General features: G+C 37.3%; 1 protein-coding gene across 1 annotated transcript; it reads right to left on the bottom strand.

Moving 5' to 3' along the window:
• Nucleotides 1–436: 436 nt before the first annotated feature.
• Nucleotides 437–18,580, bottom strand: LOC141938745 (kinesin-like protein KIF20B). The gene is made up of 18 exons (XM_074857716.1): nucleotides 18,509–18,580; nucleotides 18,172–18,310; nucleotides 15,770–15,954; nucleotides 13,709–13,757; nucleotides 12,865–13,059; nucleotides 11,296–11,407; nucleotides 10,777–10,848; nucleotides 10,121–10,267; nucleotides 8,158–8,320; nucleotides 6,034–6,173; nucleotides 5,316–5,446; nucleotides 4,093–4,341; nucleotides 3,447–3,508; nucleotides 3,143–3,262; nucleotides 1,432–1,558; nucleotides 975–1,100; nucleotides 658–708; nucleotides 437–483 (listed from the first exon to the last, which is right to left on the bottom strand). The coding sequence occupies exons 2-18, from the start codon at nucleotides 18,263–18,265 to the stop codon at nucleotides 437–439; spliced, it is 2,070 nt and encodes a 689-aa protein (XP_074713817.1). The 5' UTR covers nucleotides 18,266–18,310; nucleotides 18,509–18,580.
• Nucleotides 18,581–19,262: the final 682 nt, after the last annotated feature.

Raw genomic sequence — 19,262 nt, 5'->3', positions numbered from 1 at the left:
CAGAGAGAGTGTGTAACTAAGAATGTCGCTTCAATCACAGCAACTTTGCCTCCTTCTCTGCCACAATCAAACCTCTTGTCAGACATTCTCCCACATAGGACCTGAAAAGCTGCTTGAGAAAAAAGTCTACTTTCTAATCCAAGGAGAATTAAGAGGTAAATCCTTAGTCTAACAGGAAGGACTTACAGGTCACACAGCAAGCACAAGATCTTTAAACAGTCTGATTTATTTGCCCAAGCAACTGACGGGAAAAAGGCTTGAAACAATCTAACTCTTGACATCTGTTCAAGACAATTTTAAGAGGAGCCCAGCTAGAGAAGCACCGTCCATGGTAGCATAACATAGTGAAGGGTGCACTCCATTATGGAGCATCAGTGATGCTGTATATTACAAAGACACCACATCCAGACTTTGCTGCACTGATGCACGGCAGTTTTTAGAGGAGGTTTCCTTTACCAGAACTTGCCACATTGTGCCCTAGTTCTTGAAGATAGCAACACAAAAAAAATTTAGACTCCTAAATGAAAGTTATGGCTTTAAACCTAAGTATGAATTACATCACCATGTTTTACCTTCAGTTCTTTTCGCAGCTTTATTAATTCCTCATTTTCATCTATTTTTTTTCTGTGGTTTTGCTCATCTTTTGCTGCCAGTCACTATTGCTCTGGTTATCCAGCTCTCTATATCTCTGCTTCCATGCTTCCAGTTCTAGTCAGCACACAAAATGAGGTTATATAACATAGTCTTAAATGCATATTTGACCACATTCACATCCTTCTACTAAAGTTACTTGGATTTATCAGCCATGACCACAGAGGGACAACAGAAGCCTTTAACTGTTAGAAGTTTGTTATGTACTATATAAAATTAATGCCTAAATAACACTCAGCAAATCAAAACAGAGATTTAAAGCAGCTATCACAATACATCCAAAACAATTTTGTCTCCTTGCTCCCTTTCCATGGAGAGATTACCCCAAACTAATCTGTTGGTCTCTTCTAATTTGGTTTCAATCACTTGATCTTGTTTAATATGAGTCTGTTCTTGTTCTTCTAATGTCATCCGCATATCTTCAATTATTTTTTCCTTTGCACACAGATCTGAAAATATATTTACAGATGAGCCCCCATCCTAGTTCCCACCATTCTCTCCCAAAGTGCCTTCATCACAAGTAATTTCCCCCATTTCCTGAGATCTAAAGCTCTATTAGAAAGAAATAGAGTATCTCTACTAAACTTTCCAAATCCAAAATTCTGAAGTGATTCTCATCAACTTGATTTAGGTGAGCATTTCATTGTTAATGTCAGACTAAGGCTTGTATTATACGAAAACCTAACTATTGTTCCACTGCTAAATGTTTATCAAACCTGCAAAAACTGTTATTGTGCTAGTTCATGTTTCAGGGTTTGACTTTTTCCACAATAGGCTTACTTTCAGAGCAACGTTTTCTTCCCACTTTCAATAGAGTCTCCTCACAATCCTTGAATTGGCTGCTTTCAATCAGTTCATTAGAGTTCTTTTCTGCCAATTTTCTTTTAATGGTAGTTACAGTGTTGTCCTGTGTTAAAATAAGATAAATTACTTTGAAGTTTTACAAAGTGAGCACTTAATAGGCTTAGTAATCTTTTAGATGCAAATATTTTTACAAATCTATCTGGGTAACCTGTATATGGGTTGTCAGAAGAACAAGTCAGTTACAGATCAGTTGCTTAAACAAAAAGCAGGTACACCTTCAGACAGTAATAAGCACAATGCTTTGCACTGTACAGAAAGTAGAGCAAGAGACTAGGAAACTACGAAATGCAAAAGGAGTTTACCACCTGAAGTATCCAGTGTCAAAAGAGTTGAGGAAATCCATGATTTGCTCAAAGGGCCAATGGTCAGCTCTACAAGTTCATCACTTTCTTGTCATAGTTGGTAGAGCTGGGAGTCTTAACCACCTTCAGCAAAGCCACAGATCATTTTTATCATGAAAGATCTGATGCAATTTGAAAGCCTAGTCAGTTCTGTCATACATACTTTAGACTATGTATTTGACCAAGAATAAAGTTTCTTTACTCACAAGATGACACAAGTGGCAAGCCATGCTGGTTGCCAAGGACCAATCACTCATCTAAGTAATTCATTAAAAAAAATAATGATCTATAGAACAGACTTGAGGTTTGTTGTCACATTTTAAGTTTCATCCCACACAGTCTCATAGAAACACTGGACAGAGCTAGAGCCTGTCTCTTGGAAGGAGCAGTGATAGGAAGCAGTCATCACAACTGTTACCACTCTGAGCATTAATACTATTGAAAAGCTAAGTTGCTCAGAGGCAGAGAGGGAATAGAAGATTAAGTATGGTCAAAGCTTTAAGTTCACAGTGGAAGAGAAAAATGGATCAGAGCGCTGCCTAAGTTTAACTTAAAATGTTCTCAGAACTACATTTCAGGTTACAGGGCATCAGGCTCAAAAAAACACCTAACCGCATGTTTTGATTTTTTTTTTTTTAACCTGTGTACATGTAGCCAAGCCAGCCTTTTGGCATTCAGCAGCCAGCAGCAGACTAGCCAGCTGCAAATTTTATTGATCGCATCAAAAGCAGAGATACCCTGGCCATCCACTCTTAGATCAAACTCTGCTCAATACATTCATATTATTGCTCTGCCTTAGAAAGTTTGTGTGCATCATGGTAGTAGGTGGGACACACTGATTTTTGTTGCCAATTTACACAACCACTGTCCTTCTCACACTAACTTCTAACTTCAATTAAATTTGAGCTTTTGCTGCAGCAAAACCTCCTTTCCTTCCTCTTCCATTCAGGCAAAAATAAAAAAGACAGTGACATAATCCCTCTCTTCCCACAGCTGGAGTCCTCCCAGTTTGAGTGTTGTTTTTTTCTTTAGAGTGGCTCTTCATAGTCTCATCGACAGTCCTCCAATAGTAACTCCAGATCACTGCTTCCAGAAATCCTATTTTCCACACACACCTCTGCACACATTTTGCCGTAACTTCAGTTGTAATGCCAACTTCGCCTGCTACCATTTCAAGAAAGTAGCAATTACTTACAGAAAAATTCAATTTTCCAAAATAGTCAAGTCCGTTATAAGCACAGATTTAATTTTTTTGTAAACAGAAAATTGAGATGTCTAAGACTTACATAGTCTTTTATGGTTTCTTCTAAACAGGATATCAAATCTTGCAGTCTCGTGATAGCATCATCTTTTTGCTCTGCGATGTCCATTAGTTCTTGAATCCTTTTATTCTGCGTATTCATTTTCTTAGAAAAGAAAGTAGTTCAGTCAATGCTAAATTCTTGAACTATACAATGCATTTAGAAGCAAGATCAGTTAAGCTAAGCTTGATATAAAAAAAGCTAGAAACATACTACAATAGCATTTTAAGCTACTGAAATTTTGTACTAAAGCAAGTAATTTTGCACAAGTTTTTTTTGAGAAAGTTACCTCAGTTGCTTCTTTAAGCTGCTCAGCAGCCTCATCCGATTTAATCATCTGCATTTCAAAGTCTGTAACAGGAAGAGAAGCCTGCATCAAATAAGTGGCTATTACATGGTTTACTCAGTAATCCATTTTTCCAGATCTTCTGGTACTTTAGTAGCTTTTGAATAGACTCATTTATTTTTGTGTTGGCTTCTACTTACAGGACACATTTCAAAAGTTCAGGTTTTTTTGAACAGAATTGGGCCCTGTAACCCGTATAAAATATAGATCATGTCAAGAGACTTCTGCTGAAATCATATTATGAGGTATTGATACTTTTATCTATGAATGTTCCACAGAATACCTGAAAACACTGCATCAGCAAAATGTGAAGTGCTGGGATCACAATATAACCATGAAATCAAGAATAAATAATGTTGACATGTTACCCCCACAATTCAGAAGTCTTCAACTGACAGTTCTAAGTTTTGTCTTAAAAATGAAATAATCAAGGCCTGTGGAATTGTTCAACCCAAACATACACAAAACAATTGATTACCACCTATAGAGGTAACATACGATTTGGTTCCAAAATCCTGCTCAACTGGATTATTTCTATTTTACAGTGTCATTTCTTTTTTCTTTCACATCACACACACACCCAGCTCACCTTTGGTTTTCTGTGTCAGCTGTTCTTCAATTTTGATTAGTTCATTGGTTTTCTCTGTCAGCTTTTCTTTGGTCTGAGTTAGTTCAGTGCTAGTTTTTCCCAGTTGCTTTTCAAGCCAACCTATAGCTTCCTGTGGGTCCTCCAGAGACACAATGTATCTGTATGTTTCTTCCGCCTGCTTTTTGGTATCAACGACATCATTCCGCAGAGAATCAATAACATCCTCAAGATCAATGTAGGTGCCTGGCCCTATGCCATGTTCTCCATCCTGAAAGATAATTTATATCCATTTAGAAGTAGCAAATAGTTACACAATATCCATTATTTCTACTGAAAATTTCAAAGAACGTTATGTACTCAAACATCTAAGTACAGTTAATTCTGACTTCAAAGCCATCTTGTAGGTTCACAGGCAATTTGATTGCCAGTTTCTCTCTACCTTCACACAGAATTCTCCAGCATCAAGTAACAGCTACTTTATTTTTAAAGCATTTAACGGCCCACCATCACATTCCCTTTTATACCACCACAAAAGCATCCCCTCCAAATTTAATATAAAAGCTAGCATTTTTACCCGATGAGAACACTGAATGAACACAGCAAGCAAACAGTTTTAGAAGGAATACATCTGAAATTTTCAAATATCAGTAAAAGTTTGTGAGGTCAAATAAGTTTGTGGTAACTTATCAAATTAAGCGGTACTTAAAACACTGACTTTCTTTCCTCCTTGTTTTTTTAAAAACAAAGGGTTCGAAACTCACAAGAACCAGCCTCAACTTCAGAGTTTAGTTATGCTTAAGTGTATATACAATTATCATTGCTTCAGTTGTAGCCACAATAGCCTTAAGAGGAAAGAAGTCTCTGGGACCACTCCAGTACCATCCATATATGGGGTCTTAGAAGTCAGCTTCAAATACCTTAAACAGGCACTCAATGCAACAGTTTATAGCATAATTGCAGCTTTTCCCCCAGTTTCTTTGTACACAGTAATTCTCACTTTGTGTTGCAGAAATGCAGAAAACCCCAGATTCCTAAATGCATATCCGAGGCACAGCAACTACTCCTATTGAACATGATAAATATATCTTGCTGAGGATACAGTTAGGCAGCATGCAATTCCTTGAAACCATTCTTCTAATTCTTGAGACGTACCATCACCATAACAGGTAGTTAGTGAAAGGGATGTTATCAGGGGCATAATACCAGAGGTCCAGCTTGTTCACTGAGAGGCTTATCCTTTAGTTCATTTTCTTCATCCATGTCTTCAAGATCACCATTTACAAGTTCCTTGAAGATTTCCAGGCGTCTGTCAGAATCTTCTTGAAGCCGTTCTCGTTCATAAGAAAGGAACTCACTATAGTAGGAAAAATAAGTCAGATAAAAGCTAGCTAGTATGAGCTGCTACAAAGTTATTAGTACAGCTGCCTATAAACAAAGATTTTTTTTCTTTATTTTGGCACAATAAAACAATACACAAAATGGTGTTGCTACACCAGAGTATGCACACTCCTGAAGAATGAGGGGGAGACATATATACACAGATATGGCTAACACTTGACTACAAGCATTTTTTCTAAGCTTCTTGAGCCAGAATACCCATCTGAAGTATCACTAAGACTGCAGTAACCAAAGAATTTGCAAGTGTCACTCTTTCTACAGACATCCTATCAAAGCTCTTCTGTTAGGGAGAGCTCTACAGGAACACTGCTGACAGATTACACACACACACACACACACCCTATGCGCCCCAAATCAAAGCCTTTCCTACACAGTATTTTTCCTGAACTCATAGTCCAAACAGAAACTGATCTATTAACAGAGGCAGTAAGTCTAGCAGAAGAGTGTGGTCTCTTATAGCCAAGAGACAGATTTAAGAAATAAATGAATGGAATTTAATTTTTTTTAATCATTAACTTTAAAAACCACTTAAAGCTAACTTACTTGAAATATATTTCCTGCTCAGCAAAATATTGGGCAAATTCCTGCATCACCTCTTCACGAATCTTTAGTTCCAGCAGTAACTTATTCTTCTTTTCAGCAATAAGTTTGTTCTTCAACTCTTCTATGAGATTCAGCAGCATCTAGAATTACCATTAGTATTAAGTTTTTCATAACGACATGGTTTCCCATAAGTGAGATTTTTCTCATTCCTCAAACACTACAACACCACTTTACCCTTCCACCTGACAAAATTTCTTCCAGTTCTTTTATTAGCTTATTCATAAACAGGAAGATTTATGAGTAGATCAGAAGATCTCTTTGGTACTAAACACAGCAGTTTATAAGTTTGCACAGAGCAGGCATTTGTAAAGAACATCCATTTTATTACAAGAATTGTTGAAGTTGTCTTAAACAGGCTTAAGCTCCACAGGATTTGGCTCTTGTTTTCCAGGTGCTCATTTTTGGGACAATATTAATGAAACCTCCACAAAACAGTTTCTAGTCCTCAGTTCCCTCCTCATCTTCCCTAGAAGTGACTAAATTTGCTGTTCCTTAAGGAACAGTTTTCAGCATTTTCTTGTCCACAGAATACAGAGAAACAGTCTTCTGTATTGCTAAAAGCAGGTAATACTTGCTGTGCATTGACCACAGGCTACCAAAAGGAGAGAAAGCCAAATCTGCAATTCTTACTGCTTGGTCTATATTCAGACACATTATAGAGTTTTCCCACAACAGGCATCATCACATCATGAGTAATCCCACTTTTAGTTCTTAATGCTGGATTTAGATAAAATAAGGGTGATCAGAAAAAAAGGTGAGAGGGGGGAAAACCAGAATAATACCTTGCTTCAAGACTCCATGCTACGCTAATTCTTAACATACCCCTGGCACATACCATGTACTCTTTTTTTCCCATAATAACTTTATTATCTTCATGTTTCTGCACTGCTTCTTCTCCTGACATATGCTGTTCCTCCATCTCGTTATCATCTTCAATCACATCTTCTAAGCTCCTGTCCCATAGGACAGTAACTCTTTTCCTTGAAATTGGCATTTTAATGTGACTAAGTAGTGATGATGTTGTTGATTTCTGGTCAAATGACTGATCTTGGACAAAAACAGATGTGTCCATAGCTAAAACCTACCCAGAAAACAAAGAATAAAGTCTTCAGTATTTTTTAATCCTCTACTGGCGCTTCCAAGATATACCCGCTGCACTTCCCTATAGGTCTCCTGAGCACAGTACTCCCCCAGTCTATCATCTGTTCAGAGTCACTACTTCAACTGGTTTCCAGCTAGAGTATAAAGGAGTCACTTTAGAGTCTAACCCTTCTTTTGATTGCAGGAACACCAAGTTTCACTAGCTTGACAACGTACAAGAGGGTTGCCACCTCATGCACCTTCAGATTTCTGTATTTCCTATACTTTGAGTTTCTAGTTGCATTACACAAATGCCATCCAACAAATTCTGTTTGTTTTAGTGTTGTACTTAACCCATTTAGATGAGCCCACATTCTAATGGCCTGGATCTCTTGTCCTTTGAACATATTTAACTGTCAACAGAAGTTTTCCATGGTTTCCATTAAGGCTGCAGCACTGATCCCCAATACTTTTGTCTTCCAACTCCACCAGGGTTCTATCCCTGCACTTACTCCTACTCATTCTGCTTAACCTCCACCTTCCCACTGAAGCTCCTGAGGACATAAAGACAACCTTTCAAATTCTCTTTGGTGCTCAACCTACATACCTCAGGTGAGCAATATTCCACATTAAGATAGCAGTAGTATATGGGGCAGCTAGACTTGCTACTAGGTGAGAGCATGCTATGACTACAGAAGAAAAATTCACCCAGATCTCATGGAATTTCTTCCAAATATAGCAAGTGTCTTGTCAGGCTGGATATTTTATGGGAATTACGGATTTTTAATAGGAAATATATGTCCCAACAAAGCCTTTTTAAAAGCTTTACAAGGAAATAAAGCCTGACTAGGAGCAATCAGAAAATACGATTGCAACATGAGACAGAAAAACCCAGTCACTAAATTCATATTCTTAGGAGTGAGGGAACCTGCTCTTTAAAGGCAAATCAGAAGTACTGATCAAGATAAACTGCAACACACTTACTTTTTGTGCAATGGCCGAGAACTTTAACACATGGAGTGTTTCATCATACGTTGAAGCACATTGGCTTATGTTTACTATCATGTATACACTCCCCTTTCCACTGAAGAATCCTTGAAGGAAATGAGTTAGTTTACTTTCCCGAAAGGGTATGTGCTGCTGCGACCTTTAAAGACAAAAGAACAGATGACCAGATGTTTAATAATTTCCAGTCAGTGTAAAAGCTACCCAGCATGAAGACTTAAAAATATTTATTAAAGTAGTAGTCATTAAATAAATTAAAATTGTTTTGGACTAGATGCAGCTGTTTGTAGAGAGACCATGTGGCTGTTGTGACTGTGGCTTTAGCCATTATCTTAGATAGGCTATAGCAATATAACCAATGGGAGCACTTAAACTGAAAGTGTTCAACGTTTAGCCTTGGGCAGGTCACACAGCCTCATGCTACACCAAACTATACCCCAACCTCTCTCTTCCCTTCCACATTAATGAAGAGAACATATCTAGTTCTAGGCATGCAGTATCCAACATCATCAGAGATCTCTCTCACTCAGTATCCGGCCTCTGAGAATGGACAAGAGCAAGTGCCTAGGCAAGAAAATGAGCATACACCAAACACATGGAGATACTTTTCAGAACTTTCTTCCTAATCTCCCAGCAGTTTGGCACTTCCTAAAAAAAAAAAAAAAATCACAATTTGTGCCCTTGAATTTAACAGCTGGGGATGTAGTTTTTGATGCTTATAGGAAATTTTATGAGAATTCCTAAAACATGACTGAACGCACACTTGCCACCAAATAGGTTGCCTGCATTTTGGACACATAACAGCTATTCAGTTACATGGACAGTGCTACAGAACTCAGGAAGGCAGCGACACTCCTACCAGAGTACATAGACAGCTCACAAATAGCTTTGCTGCAGGACTGGTAGTCCAAAATAATTTTAAGAAAGTTTCTATTTCCTATTCAACTTGCAAAGGGCATGTATTAACACTTTAACAATATAGAAGAAATGCTCTGAAGCATGATCTCTTAAAATTCCAAGTTATTGGGATCAGAAGAAGTCATTCTGAATACATTAACAGCCCTCTAAGCAGCCGCTAGTTTTAATGCATCCTTCCTATCTGGAAAGAACAGAAAAATAAGACAGACTGTAAATTCACAGAACATAATCAGGAACACACGCTAGCAAAGCTTCTTCATCTTAAGGTGTTACAGACTTTGAACAGGCTGTCAGGAAGAGTGCTACGGGGTAAGTGAATTTGGCAAAGCACATCCATCAGCAGACTGGGTTCATTTAACTTCTGGGACAGAAATAGAGCTGCAAATGAGAACATGTGGAGAAAGCAGTTCCTGGACAGTTATATCCAGCTGTGACTATATATTGTACTGTTTTTTAGACAACTAGCTTCTTGTATTATTTCACTCTTATTTAGATCCCCAAGGTAGGGCATAAATAGCAGGAAGGCTTTCTTTTGTCTGCATATGGTTAGCTGGATCAGGAGGAGAGTGTTAAAAGTTATGTCAGTATTTATTAAAAAACAGACAAATTTTGTCAAATGGTGCACAGTTATGATAGCACAGCAATGTTCTGCTGATGAAAAAATGTTACACTAGAAGTATTAGACAGTTGAGTTAGTTCGTAAGGAGTAATAAAACGCTAAAAATTTGACACTTACTATGACACTGGTGAAAAGGGGGGTTTAAACTTATTCCAAAGTTTGATTTTTTGATAAACCAAGCTCAGAGGAGTAAAGTTAAATTGCTAAAATATACAATAGCATGCTTAAAGGAGATTAGAATTGATGATTTAAAGAGCAGAACAAGGCAAGTTTAAGATAACTTTGGTAGATCAACAAGTCTATACATCATTTCCACCAAAAACTTAGTATTAGCATTGCATATTTTAAACATTGTAGGTAATACCTAAAAGCCACAACCAGTTTGCAATTCGTACAAGGACTTACTTTGACTGTTGAGAATTCTTGAGTGCGTTAATACACTTGCCTAGAATCAGAAGAGAGGTGTTTATATTTCCACTCTCTTTCAATCTATGACCTTCATTGTGGGTCTTGGCATATCTTTCTGAACCAGCAAGATCACACAGTGACAATCTGAAAACAGATAAGGAAAACTCCCTTTATTTACCTTAGAACATGCACAAATTATTCACTTTTTAAAATGATCACTGTTTTTAGAGGAAGAATTTCTTGATCTTCATCTGCACAAACACTTCCATTCTTTTCAGTGTTGCTTTCCCAATCAAATTTTACATTACTTCCTGACAAATCTTTTCCCAACACACTTCTTATTTCCCCTCCCCCCCCCGGCCATCCTCTTCCTTTTGAGGACTTAGACGAGTTCAGGTATATAGCAGGCTAACAGAAACTTGTGCTGAACAGAGGGGACAAGATATAGAACAGCACTGCAACCTGATGGCTGGAGATAGAGGGCCAAGTACTGCATGATTGTAGAAAGTGGGGAAAAGGAGTGGGAAGTGGGTAGAAAGTGCATGAGCTTCTACCAGGAAGCACTGGGTATATAGTCAGTACCAGTACACCAACACAGAAGATAACTGACAACTTCATCACAAAAGAAGAGAGGGTCTCTGCTCTGAACTTACTCATTGACTCGGGTGACTTGTGGGGCTCCTGAATCTTCAATTTTTAGTATCTTAACTGTGAATATGCTGTGACTAAAAGGAAAAGTTTAAATCAGCAGAGAAGATAAAGTAGACTAATACCTTCAAAATATTTTTAGCCTCCACAACATCTGTTCAAAACACTGTTGAATCTGTCAACTTGTCTCAGCATATACTCTATCAGATACAAACTTTTAAAGAGATGCTGGTGTAGCCTTTATTTTGCTTTTTCCTCAGACATTTAGATGGAATAAAGCTAAGTGCTTTTGCTTGAAGGACAGTATTTGATAAATCTGTTAGCTTTTGTACAGGTTCATCTTACTGACGGATTGAATCCTTTTGACTAAAAACATTGGGTCACACAGTGCTAAAGGATGCCAAACCTAGATATCTAGACCCTGTTAAAGCCTCTTCCCCTCCTAAAAGCCACAATCCATATTTTAGTTCCCCCTTCCTCCCAGACACCATCCTATGCCCAGTGCTATTCAAAAAGTTTCTCACCTTCTGCTGGAGAAAGTATTTAGCTTCGTGCTTGCGATACTCTGGTGTTTCAACCCCAGTTTTAGAAGTCTAAAAGCTTCTTTAGAATCAGAAATCTGAACCCACTGCAGACCTTTAGGAAGAACAAACACAGTAATCTTGTAAATATCATTATCAAAAAGAAAGAAGGGATTAGGGGATAACGTATGCACACCAAGAATAATACGTTTATTTGAGACAAAAACATTTTACTAAGCATGCTTCAGACAGAAATTATGTGACGACAAAATCAAGATTCTTCCTTCCATGGGAAAGGAAGGGCACATATCTCTCATCATTTCATCCTATTAGCACACAGAAATATGCTCCATCCAAATTAAGTGAGCAACCTTAGCCTCCACTCTGAAAAGCCAAAGCACAGGGTCTAATATGAGCATGAACGCCCTATGTTCATACTCATCAAGGCAGAATTCTACCTGGACAGCTTCTCTGGTTTAGCCTACGATTTTGAGGGTGCGGGGGGAAAATCACCTAGACATCTTTCAGGGCCATCAAGTTAAAAAAAAAAAAAAAAAAAAAAAAAAAAGAAAATCAGTGAAGAATTTTGTCTGCAATATGATGACTGTATATCACCTTGGTATGGGCTAGAGTAAATACCTACAACCCTACTAATGGAACTTAGAATATGAACATTATGGCCTCTGTTAAACTAGAGGTCACCAAAATTGTACTAGCAAAAATACCAGCTGTGAGGAAGAAAAATAAGAAAATCATCAGCTGGTTTTCCTCTAGAACATCAGGAACAGCCTTATACCTCCAAATGTTATAAAAAGAGATTATGCTGAAGCATAGCTCAAAGCAGACTATTTCCTACTTCACACCTCTTCTAGTCTTTGAAGAAATGAAGGAGTTGGGTTTATCATCTGATTCAGCTTTTTGAATTATAATTTGGCATATAAAAGATAAAAGGAGCAGGTCAAACACCTCCAAAAAAGCCTTTAATCTAGAATTGGTGTCTTGATTTTCCAAAGAACCTATAAATCAAATAGGATTTGAAACCTGTTATTTCCATGGCCAGAAACAAACACTGAACTGTTAGAGTTCTGCTAACCCCCCGCCTCCCCCAACCCACAACAAATCACATCACAGGCTTCATTAGAGTACTGTAAAATGTAATTTGCAGTCAGACTGAACTTTCTCACATATTCTCTGAAAATACTAACAAAATAGAACTGTTGAGCCAATTATAACTATAGGTAAGAATTTGGAGTCTTTTTTAAGAAAATGGAAAAAACCGAAACACTAAAAAATTTGTCAATTGTTCTCAATATTTCTCCCATTTCAGAGAAATATCAAGTCAGTGGAGTGCACGTAGGCTTTTAAGAGTTACAGTTAACAACAGAGAGAAAACACTATTAAAGGTACAGATACTTCTGTGTATGTAGATTGTTGCCTTTCATACCCAAGGCAGACATTTCTGGTGCCACAGTGAATACAGTTAGGAGTTTTCTAATCTAGAAATAAATATTATTACAGGAAGACTGACTTCTCAAATTACACGTTTGGCAATTTGCAATGTATTCTAATCACCTTTTACATAAGAACATCCCTTGATGTCTTGAGCAAGGCGTAGTGTTTTTCTTTTCTTGTCATTTGACATAGGAATCAGTAGATCATAAAAACATTCATTGTAAATCTCACAAAATGAAACCCAAAGAGAAAATTTCACGTGATTTTTCGCAGTTGTGCTAGATTGTTCTGAGCCTTTTAAGAGTTCTTCCAAATCTGTCAAGTACAAAATATTACAAGTCAGTATAGACCTTGTAAAATAAACTTTATTCAAAAAATTAATAAGTGAAGACTGATATTACAGCAGCCTTCTAAAAAGCACTTACCCCAGACAAAAATCCCTTGAAACTTTTCTCCCCTTTCTTAAATATCTGGAAGTCACATGCTTACCCTACATATCTGCCAGACACCTCATCTACCACTTCCTTTCCCACTTGCAAATTCTATCAAAAACATGCAGCTTTGTTAGAATTATTCAAGTCTCTTCAATGTCTTTAAAAGAATCAAACTGACAAGTACATATCATTCTAACATTTTAAAGCAAACCTAGTATTTAGGTAGTTTTTAAATGCTAGAATTAGGTTTATCTAATTACATACAGGGTCAGGATACCACTAGAAACCATAGCATAAGTAGTACTATTTTTCCTTGCCATAGTTTCATCTCATTTAATGTCTGTTCAGGTAAACTTCTAACCATTTTATCCTTGTGTTTTCTGGCCAGATAAATTGATCACTATCCAATTCACAGGCATATAAAAATGCCAAGCAGTCATTTTATTATTAACATAGGCCAGAAGTCAGTTGTTGACTTTAAGAAAGCTTCTTTGCCTGCTTTAATTGCAATTCTTTAATATAAAACATACCCTTACAACCAACTGGTGCTTTGCTGTTAGTGCTATCTTGATGGTCTACCTACAAAAGAGAACAGAGGCTTTAAGATACATCGTTGACAGTAGATCACCAGTTCCTTTTGTAACAGCTCCTACTAGACAGTAATACAGTGTAGTTGCAATATGCCAATACAAAGATCCTGACTAGGCATCATGTCTAGTTCAATGCACCTGTTCACTCCTATTGAAAGGATTGTTCTTACCTTAATACTCATCCCTGACACTTCCCTTACATCAGGCCCTATCACAGTACAGAGCACTTCAGCTCCCTGAGCCAGAGGAAAACTAGCCACAGAAAAATAGAGGGGTGGGACCCCACAGAGAAACAGGGTGATTTAACAGGATGATTTGCGGAACTCCAGTTGTAGTTTACACATTATTCTTAACCTGGTGAATCTAGAGAGTCTGGAAATTTTTTAGTATTGGTATTTTGCTAATTCAGGATTCCGTATCTTACAGCTTCCTAGGTCAACTCTCAGAAATAGAGGTAAATGTAGAACACTTGTTCACTTAAGAAATTAAGTGAACAACTTACTACTACATGATACAGGCTGTATCACAGTTGAAATAAAGCCCAGGTTTTAGAAAGAGAAGGAAAACTTCCTTCTGCTGAATTCTTAAAAAAAAAAAAAACAAAAAAAACCCAAAGTAAAACAAATCCCTACAGATAGAGGTTAATACACACACACTCCATTCCCACTCTTAGTTTTGGTTGTTTGGTTTTTTTAGGCACAGAACTGCAAAGAAGTGCAACTCGTCTACCAAAACCAGTATGCTTAAGAGAAGAAACATGGATTAAAAAACAGGTGTGATTTGGGTTGGGTTTTTTTAATGTTTTGTCAAGAGCATATGTCATATAAAGCTGGGATTCCATAAAGCAATTCCTGAAATAGTTAAATACGTGTGTAATCAAAACTTTCAGGTTTAAGCTTTACACATATAAAACACCCACCCAAACCTCTCTCTGTTGAAGTAGGTGCAAACTTTGAAAACTGTTGTTATAAGAACAATACTTCAGCTTAGAGATTTAGTGGCAAAACTACAGGGGACACATACATGATCGTTTTTTCTGAAGCCCTTAAAGACTGCTAGAGCTAGATAGAACATACGCCTGTGCTTTTGAAGTGAAGTCTTGAAGAACTCTGCTGCCACCTGCCTTCCACACTGGAGAATTCTAGTTAAGTAACTCGGATAAAAATCAAGGTAACAGATAGATTCCATCCCACAACAGCCACACCACTGTATTATAACCCAGCATACCACTAGGCAGATAATTCTTTTCACTAAAAATAAAAAATGCACTGCAATCCATTTCTAGTTCCAATTCCTAGCATATGCTCAGTTTTCTTACATTATTGCATTCATTTCAGAGTTAAAGACACCAGGAAAAAGGTATGCTTATACAAAATACAAATCCCCACAACTGTAATTGGACTAAACAGCTTTAGAGTTCCAAGCAATTCATGAAACTGAAGTGTATTTCCGGACTACTCAACAGTGAACTGTTTAAGAATAAAGTCCAGCAGAAACCTGTTTGAATTCAAATCTTTAGAAATCCAACAGCTTTATAGCTCTGCTGTTCCAAAAAACCCTTTGCTTCCTTTGAGGTTATTGGCATAGACTGGAAGAGGGGAACAACCTCAAAATCATTCATTTCTTTCAAGTATCCTGGAAGAGAGTAAATTGTTTAAAGGAGCAGACCTACTAGCATCCCCGCAGATGGCAAGACTATTTGCATTCCATCCTTATTAAGCACCAGTAACCCCAGAGGATAAATTATCAGATGCTCAAACTATAGAAAAAAACCTTAGTGTTTACATTCTGTAAAGTATTCAGCCACAAGGCAGAAATTCACAGAACAGGGTTCATCAGCAATATTGCTCACTTTGCTGCTCATCTGAAGAGCTACCTGACAGCAAAGACACGTCCATACTTAAATACAGAGAGTTGCTTCCCATTGAAAAATGAACATGGTAACATTGAGCTATCTAAAGATGCATGTACTCGTCAGTACAGAAAGAAGTGCTCCTCTACCTCTTTTGTTAGGCGAAGTATTGAATTTTTAATAGCAGTTTCTTCTTTCACTTGGTCTCTAGTCAGCCTTATATAATCTCTGCACCGATGGGGTTTGAAATCCATTGCTGTGTATAGCCTCCCTTGAATACTTTTAAACAACATATCCATAGTCCTTGGCAGAATACCGATGTCATCTTCTGTCCCTGAAAGCAACATACCAAAGAAAGACCCTAATTATTACTGTGAACAAGATATACAAATAAACAAAGACAGAAAGATAAGCAACTCTAATCTCAAGGCATACATGATGGATTTGGAGGCCACTTACAGCACGAAGCAGTGGGTTTTTTATTCTCAAGGTAATAGCAATGTCATTAGTGTTCTGAAAGGTATTTGGCTTTCAGCAACAGCTCATGCTCTACCCCTTAGACAGTAAGGGGCAGAACATAAAAACTGATGGGGTGTTCTGCATAAACTTAGCCTTAAGGAAAAAAAACAAAAAACAAACCAACCACAACCAACGCACATTCAATAGAGATTTGCAGTTTTTCAATTGCATTTCATAGGCTGCCTTCACTCTCTCTCTCAAGGAAGTAATCTGCAAATACAACTGATGACTCCTCTCTCAGCTGCAGTCCTGTACTAATTCCACAGACCCTACCAAAAAAGTTCTAGAAGCCTTGTGAAGACTCACTCCTTTCCCTGTCCCAGACCCTTTCCTACCAAAGCATCCTACTTTTGCACATGAAAGGCAAAAAGGAGTCAGATAAAAGCCTCAGTGAACACTTGATCTTTCTGAATCCAGATGCAAGTTTAAAAAGGGTTCACTTAACTTTGATTTCTAAACCAGAGAGGAGAGGAAAGAGGGGAGAATGGAAGAGAAACAACTATCCTGTCTCAGACTGACAGCATTATCTTCCAGCCTCTGATAACTCCTACCGCTCCTGAGACAGATGGGCTTTCACCAGTTACAGCACTAGCTGTGTTGCCCAAGTCAGAACCTATGTAAAATCTAGCTGGCACTCAAACACCAAGCTAGGAACCAAATAACATACTAAAGTACTGTTGGATTACATTTGTTTCTCCTCATCTACTCGTAATTTTTTGTTTCTCGTAATGCCACTTGTAATTCAACCTCACATGAACAAAGTAGCAGTCACTGGCAAACAACAAACAGTCCTAAAAAACTGTTGCATCTTTCACTTAAGTCCCTTGCCATTGACTGAATACAGACTGCCATGTACTGCCAGAAAGGAAAGGCTATATTGACAATACTGGGAATAACAGAAGAGGAAATCATGGCACCCCGTAGGCAACATTCTGCCCTGACAGTTCTTATCACAAGTTGATAGTTAAGTCCTAGAAAAATATAATAGCATGAAAAAGTCTGCAGAGTCTGAAAAGACATGAATCAAAAAGTCTTGAAAACCCACACAATATAGCCCAAACTAGCCAAGCATGCGGGACTGTACACTTTAGGAATTTTGGGGTGTTGTCATTTACCTATTATTTATTAGGACAGAGCATGCCATCATTGCCCCAGATTAATGATAACTGAAAATACTGGCAGTAGTCTTTAGTTATAATCTACCTAACAGAAGATCACTTAGAAGACAATGTCACTTCAATAAAGATCAATTTCATATGGCATAAGACATATTGTCCTTCTACTACTTCTGTGTATAAAATAAGCATTATAGAATCTAGAACTGCCATTTTATTACAGGAGAAATTGTTTCCATCTAAATCAAGCCACCTTATTTGTTAAAATGTTTTGAAAAATAATTAAAGAATGACATCTTCCAACCAGAAAGGATATTGAGCTTTAACAGTACAGAAACAGTACATCAGGAGACAAGGTCTCCTAGGATATTATTGATAAACTCAGAAACTCGAGACAAGACAGAAATACTTGGAAGTACTCAAATATGTTTCAAACCATTTATGCTCTGCCTGTAATAATTGAAACGGACTCAAATACTATTCCTTATTTGGAGACAATGCATATAAGATGCATATGACCTTTATAATAATGATTAAGAAAATATGAGTCTGGACTTACACACTTTTCACATTCTGATATACAGAACACATATTTTCTTAACTCCCCCCTCCACCCTCTAGATACTTGGAGGAAAAAAGAAGTCACGTACACCTGGTTGAAGTTATTACAGCCTTACAAAGCAATACCACTGTATGTTTACGTAAACTCTGGCAGTGACTGTCAGTTGGCAGTTTAGTGATATTGGTTATGGAAGGAGACTTTCAAAGGCTATTTATTATTATTATTATTCAAGAGAAGCCAATGTACAGGGCCTACAGCTTAAATAAAGGAGAGAGTTATAATATTTCTGCTAGAAGTAATCCTCTCAAAAAAAAAAAAAAAGGAATTTCATTCAAGAACACATTTCTACTTATACCTTGGAATGTGTAGGTTTTCCCAGCATTTGTAACGCCATATGTAAAAATAAGACGATTATATCCATCTAAGAAGTCTTGCACTGGTTGCTTCATGGTGCCTTCAAAAAATTCTTCTTGAGTTGTTTCAGGGGCAAACACCTGAGCATTACCAAGAAACATCTTTATTTTGTTTCAGCAATCATTAGAGACTTTTAAAGAATCCTTTAAATTCTGTATGTTTATAATCTTAAAGACTATTGACAGTTTAAAAATCTAGTTGGATTGCTATTTAATAATATAAAGTTAAACAAATTTTTCCAGGAAAAGATTAAAAATTTTTAAAGACAATTCATTTACTTGTGAAAAAGTGAACTTCTGTCCAACAGTTTTTTCACTCAGTCGACTCAAAGAATATTGGGGTGGCTTCAGTATGACACTTGTTGAATCTTCAATTGAAACACAGCTCTATTAAAAGGAACCAGAAACAATGCAGGCATGAAAAGTGTATGAAAAGCTCAGCTTAGAGGAAAAAACAAACCAAAAACCCCAAGCATACATTTAAGGTATTTTCAAGCTATATAAATGTCACACCTGCAATTCATTTTCTCTCTCCAATGATGTAAATGGCCTAATACGCAGGCAAACTTGTATGTGTCCCTTAGGCTCCAAAACGTTCCTCTTAAATAAAAAAAAAATAAGGAAGTTAGAAATTTGACTAGCTTCTTTGTTGGATAGCTAGCATCTTAAGGCAGTTTTATTTTCACCAGGCTACTTTGAACAGACTTATTTGATGACAAGAGAAGCAAAAGTAATTCACTACATCAGTTTTCACAAGTGCTTAGGCCTCTGCAGAAGTTCGCTGTGATAACTTAAGAGTTCATAATCTTGCAGCATATATATATACACACACACACGACACTAAGGCAATGAGAAATCAAGAATGAAACCCACAAAAACATTCTATGATTAAGCTGCTCCAAGACTGATGCGCCCAATAAGGTATCAGTGCAGTGCCACACAACTTAGTCTAATCCTATCTATCTCCTCCAAATTAAAAACATACTAAAGATGCTTTTCATCTTCTCTGTAAAATTCTGATTATTCGTATTGA

Source organism: Strix uralensis, unplaced genomic scaffold (assembly GCF_047716275.1).
Source record: "Strix uralensis isolate ZFMK-TIS-50842 unplaced genomic scaffold, bStrUra1 scaffold_285, whole genome shotgun sequence".
Lineage (NCBI taxonomy): Eukaryota > Metazoa > Chordata > Aves > Strigiformes > Strigidae > Strix > Strix uralensis.
Note: the sequence above shows the minus strand (reverse complement) of the source record. Positions and strands in the feature narration are given on the sequence as shown.

Excerpts from the sequence above, each read along its gene's own strand:
- LOC141938745 (XM_074857716.1), bottom strand. The coding sequence starts at position 18,265 with ATGAAGCAACCAGTGCAAGACTTCTTAGATGGATATAATCGTCTTATT. Across the intron at positions 13,758-15,769 it reads TACTTCGCCTAACAAAAGAG|GTAGACCATCAAGATAGCAC; the intron begins GTAGAGGAGCAC and ends TCTCTTTTGTAG. Across the intron at positions 13,060-13,708 it reads AGCACCAGTTGGTTGTAAGG|ATTTGGAAGAACTCTTAAAA; the intron begins GTATGTTTTATA and ends TGTACTTGACAG.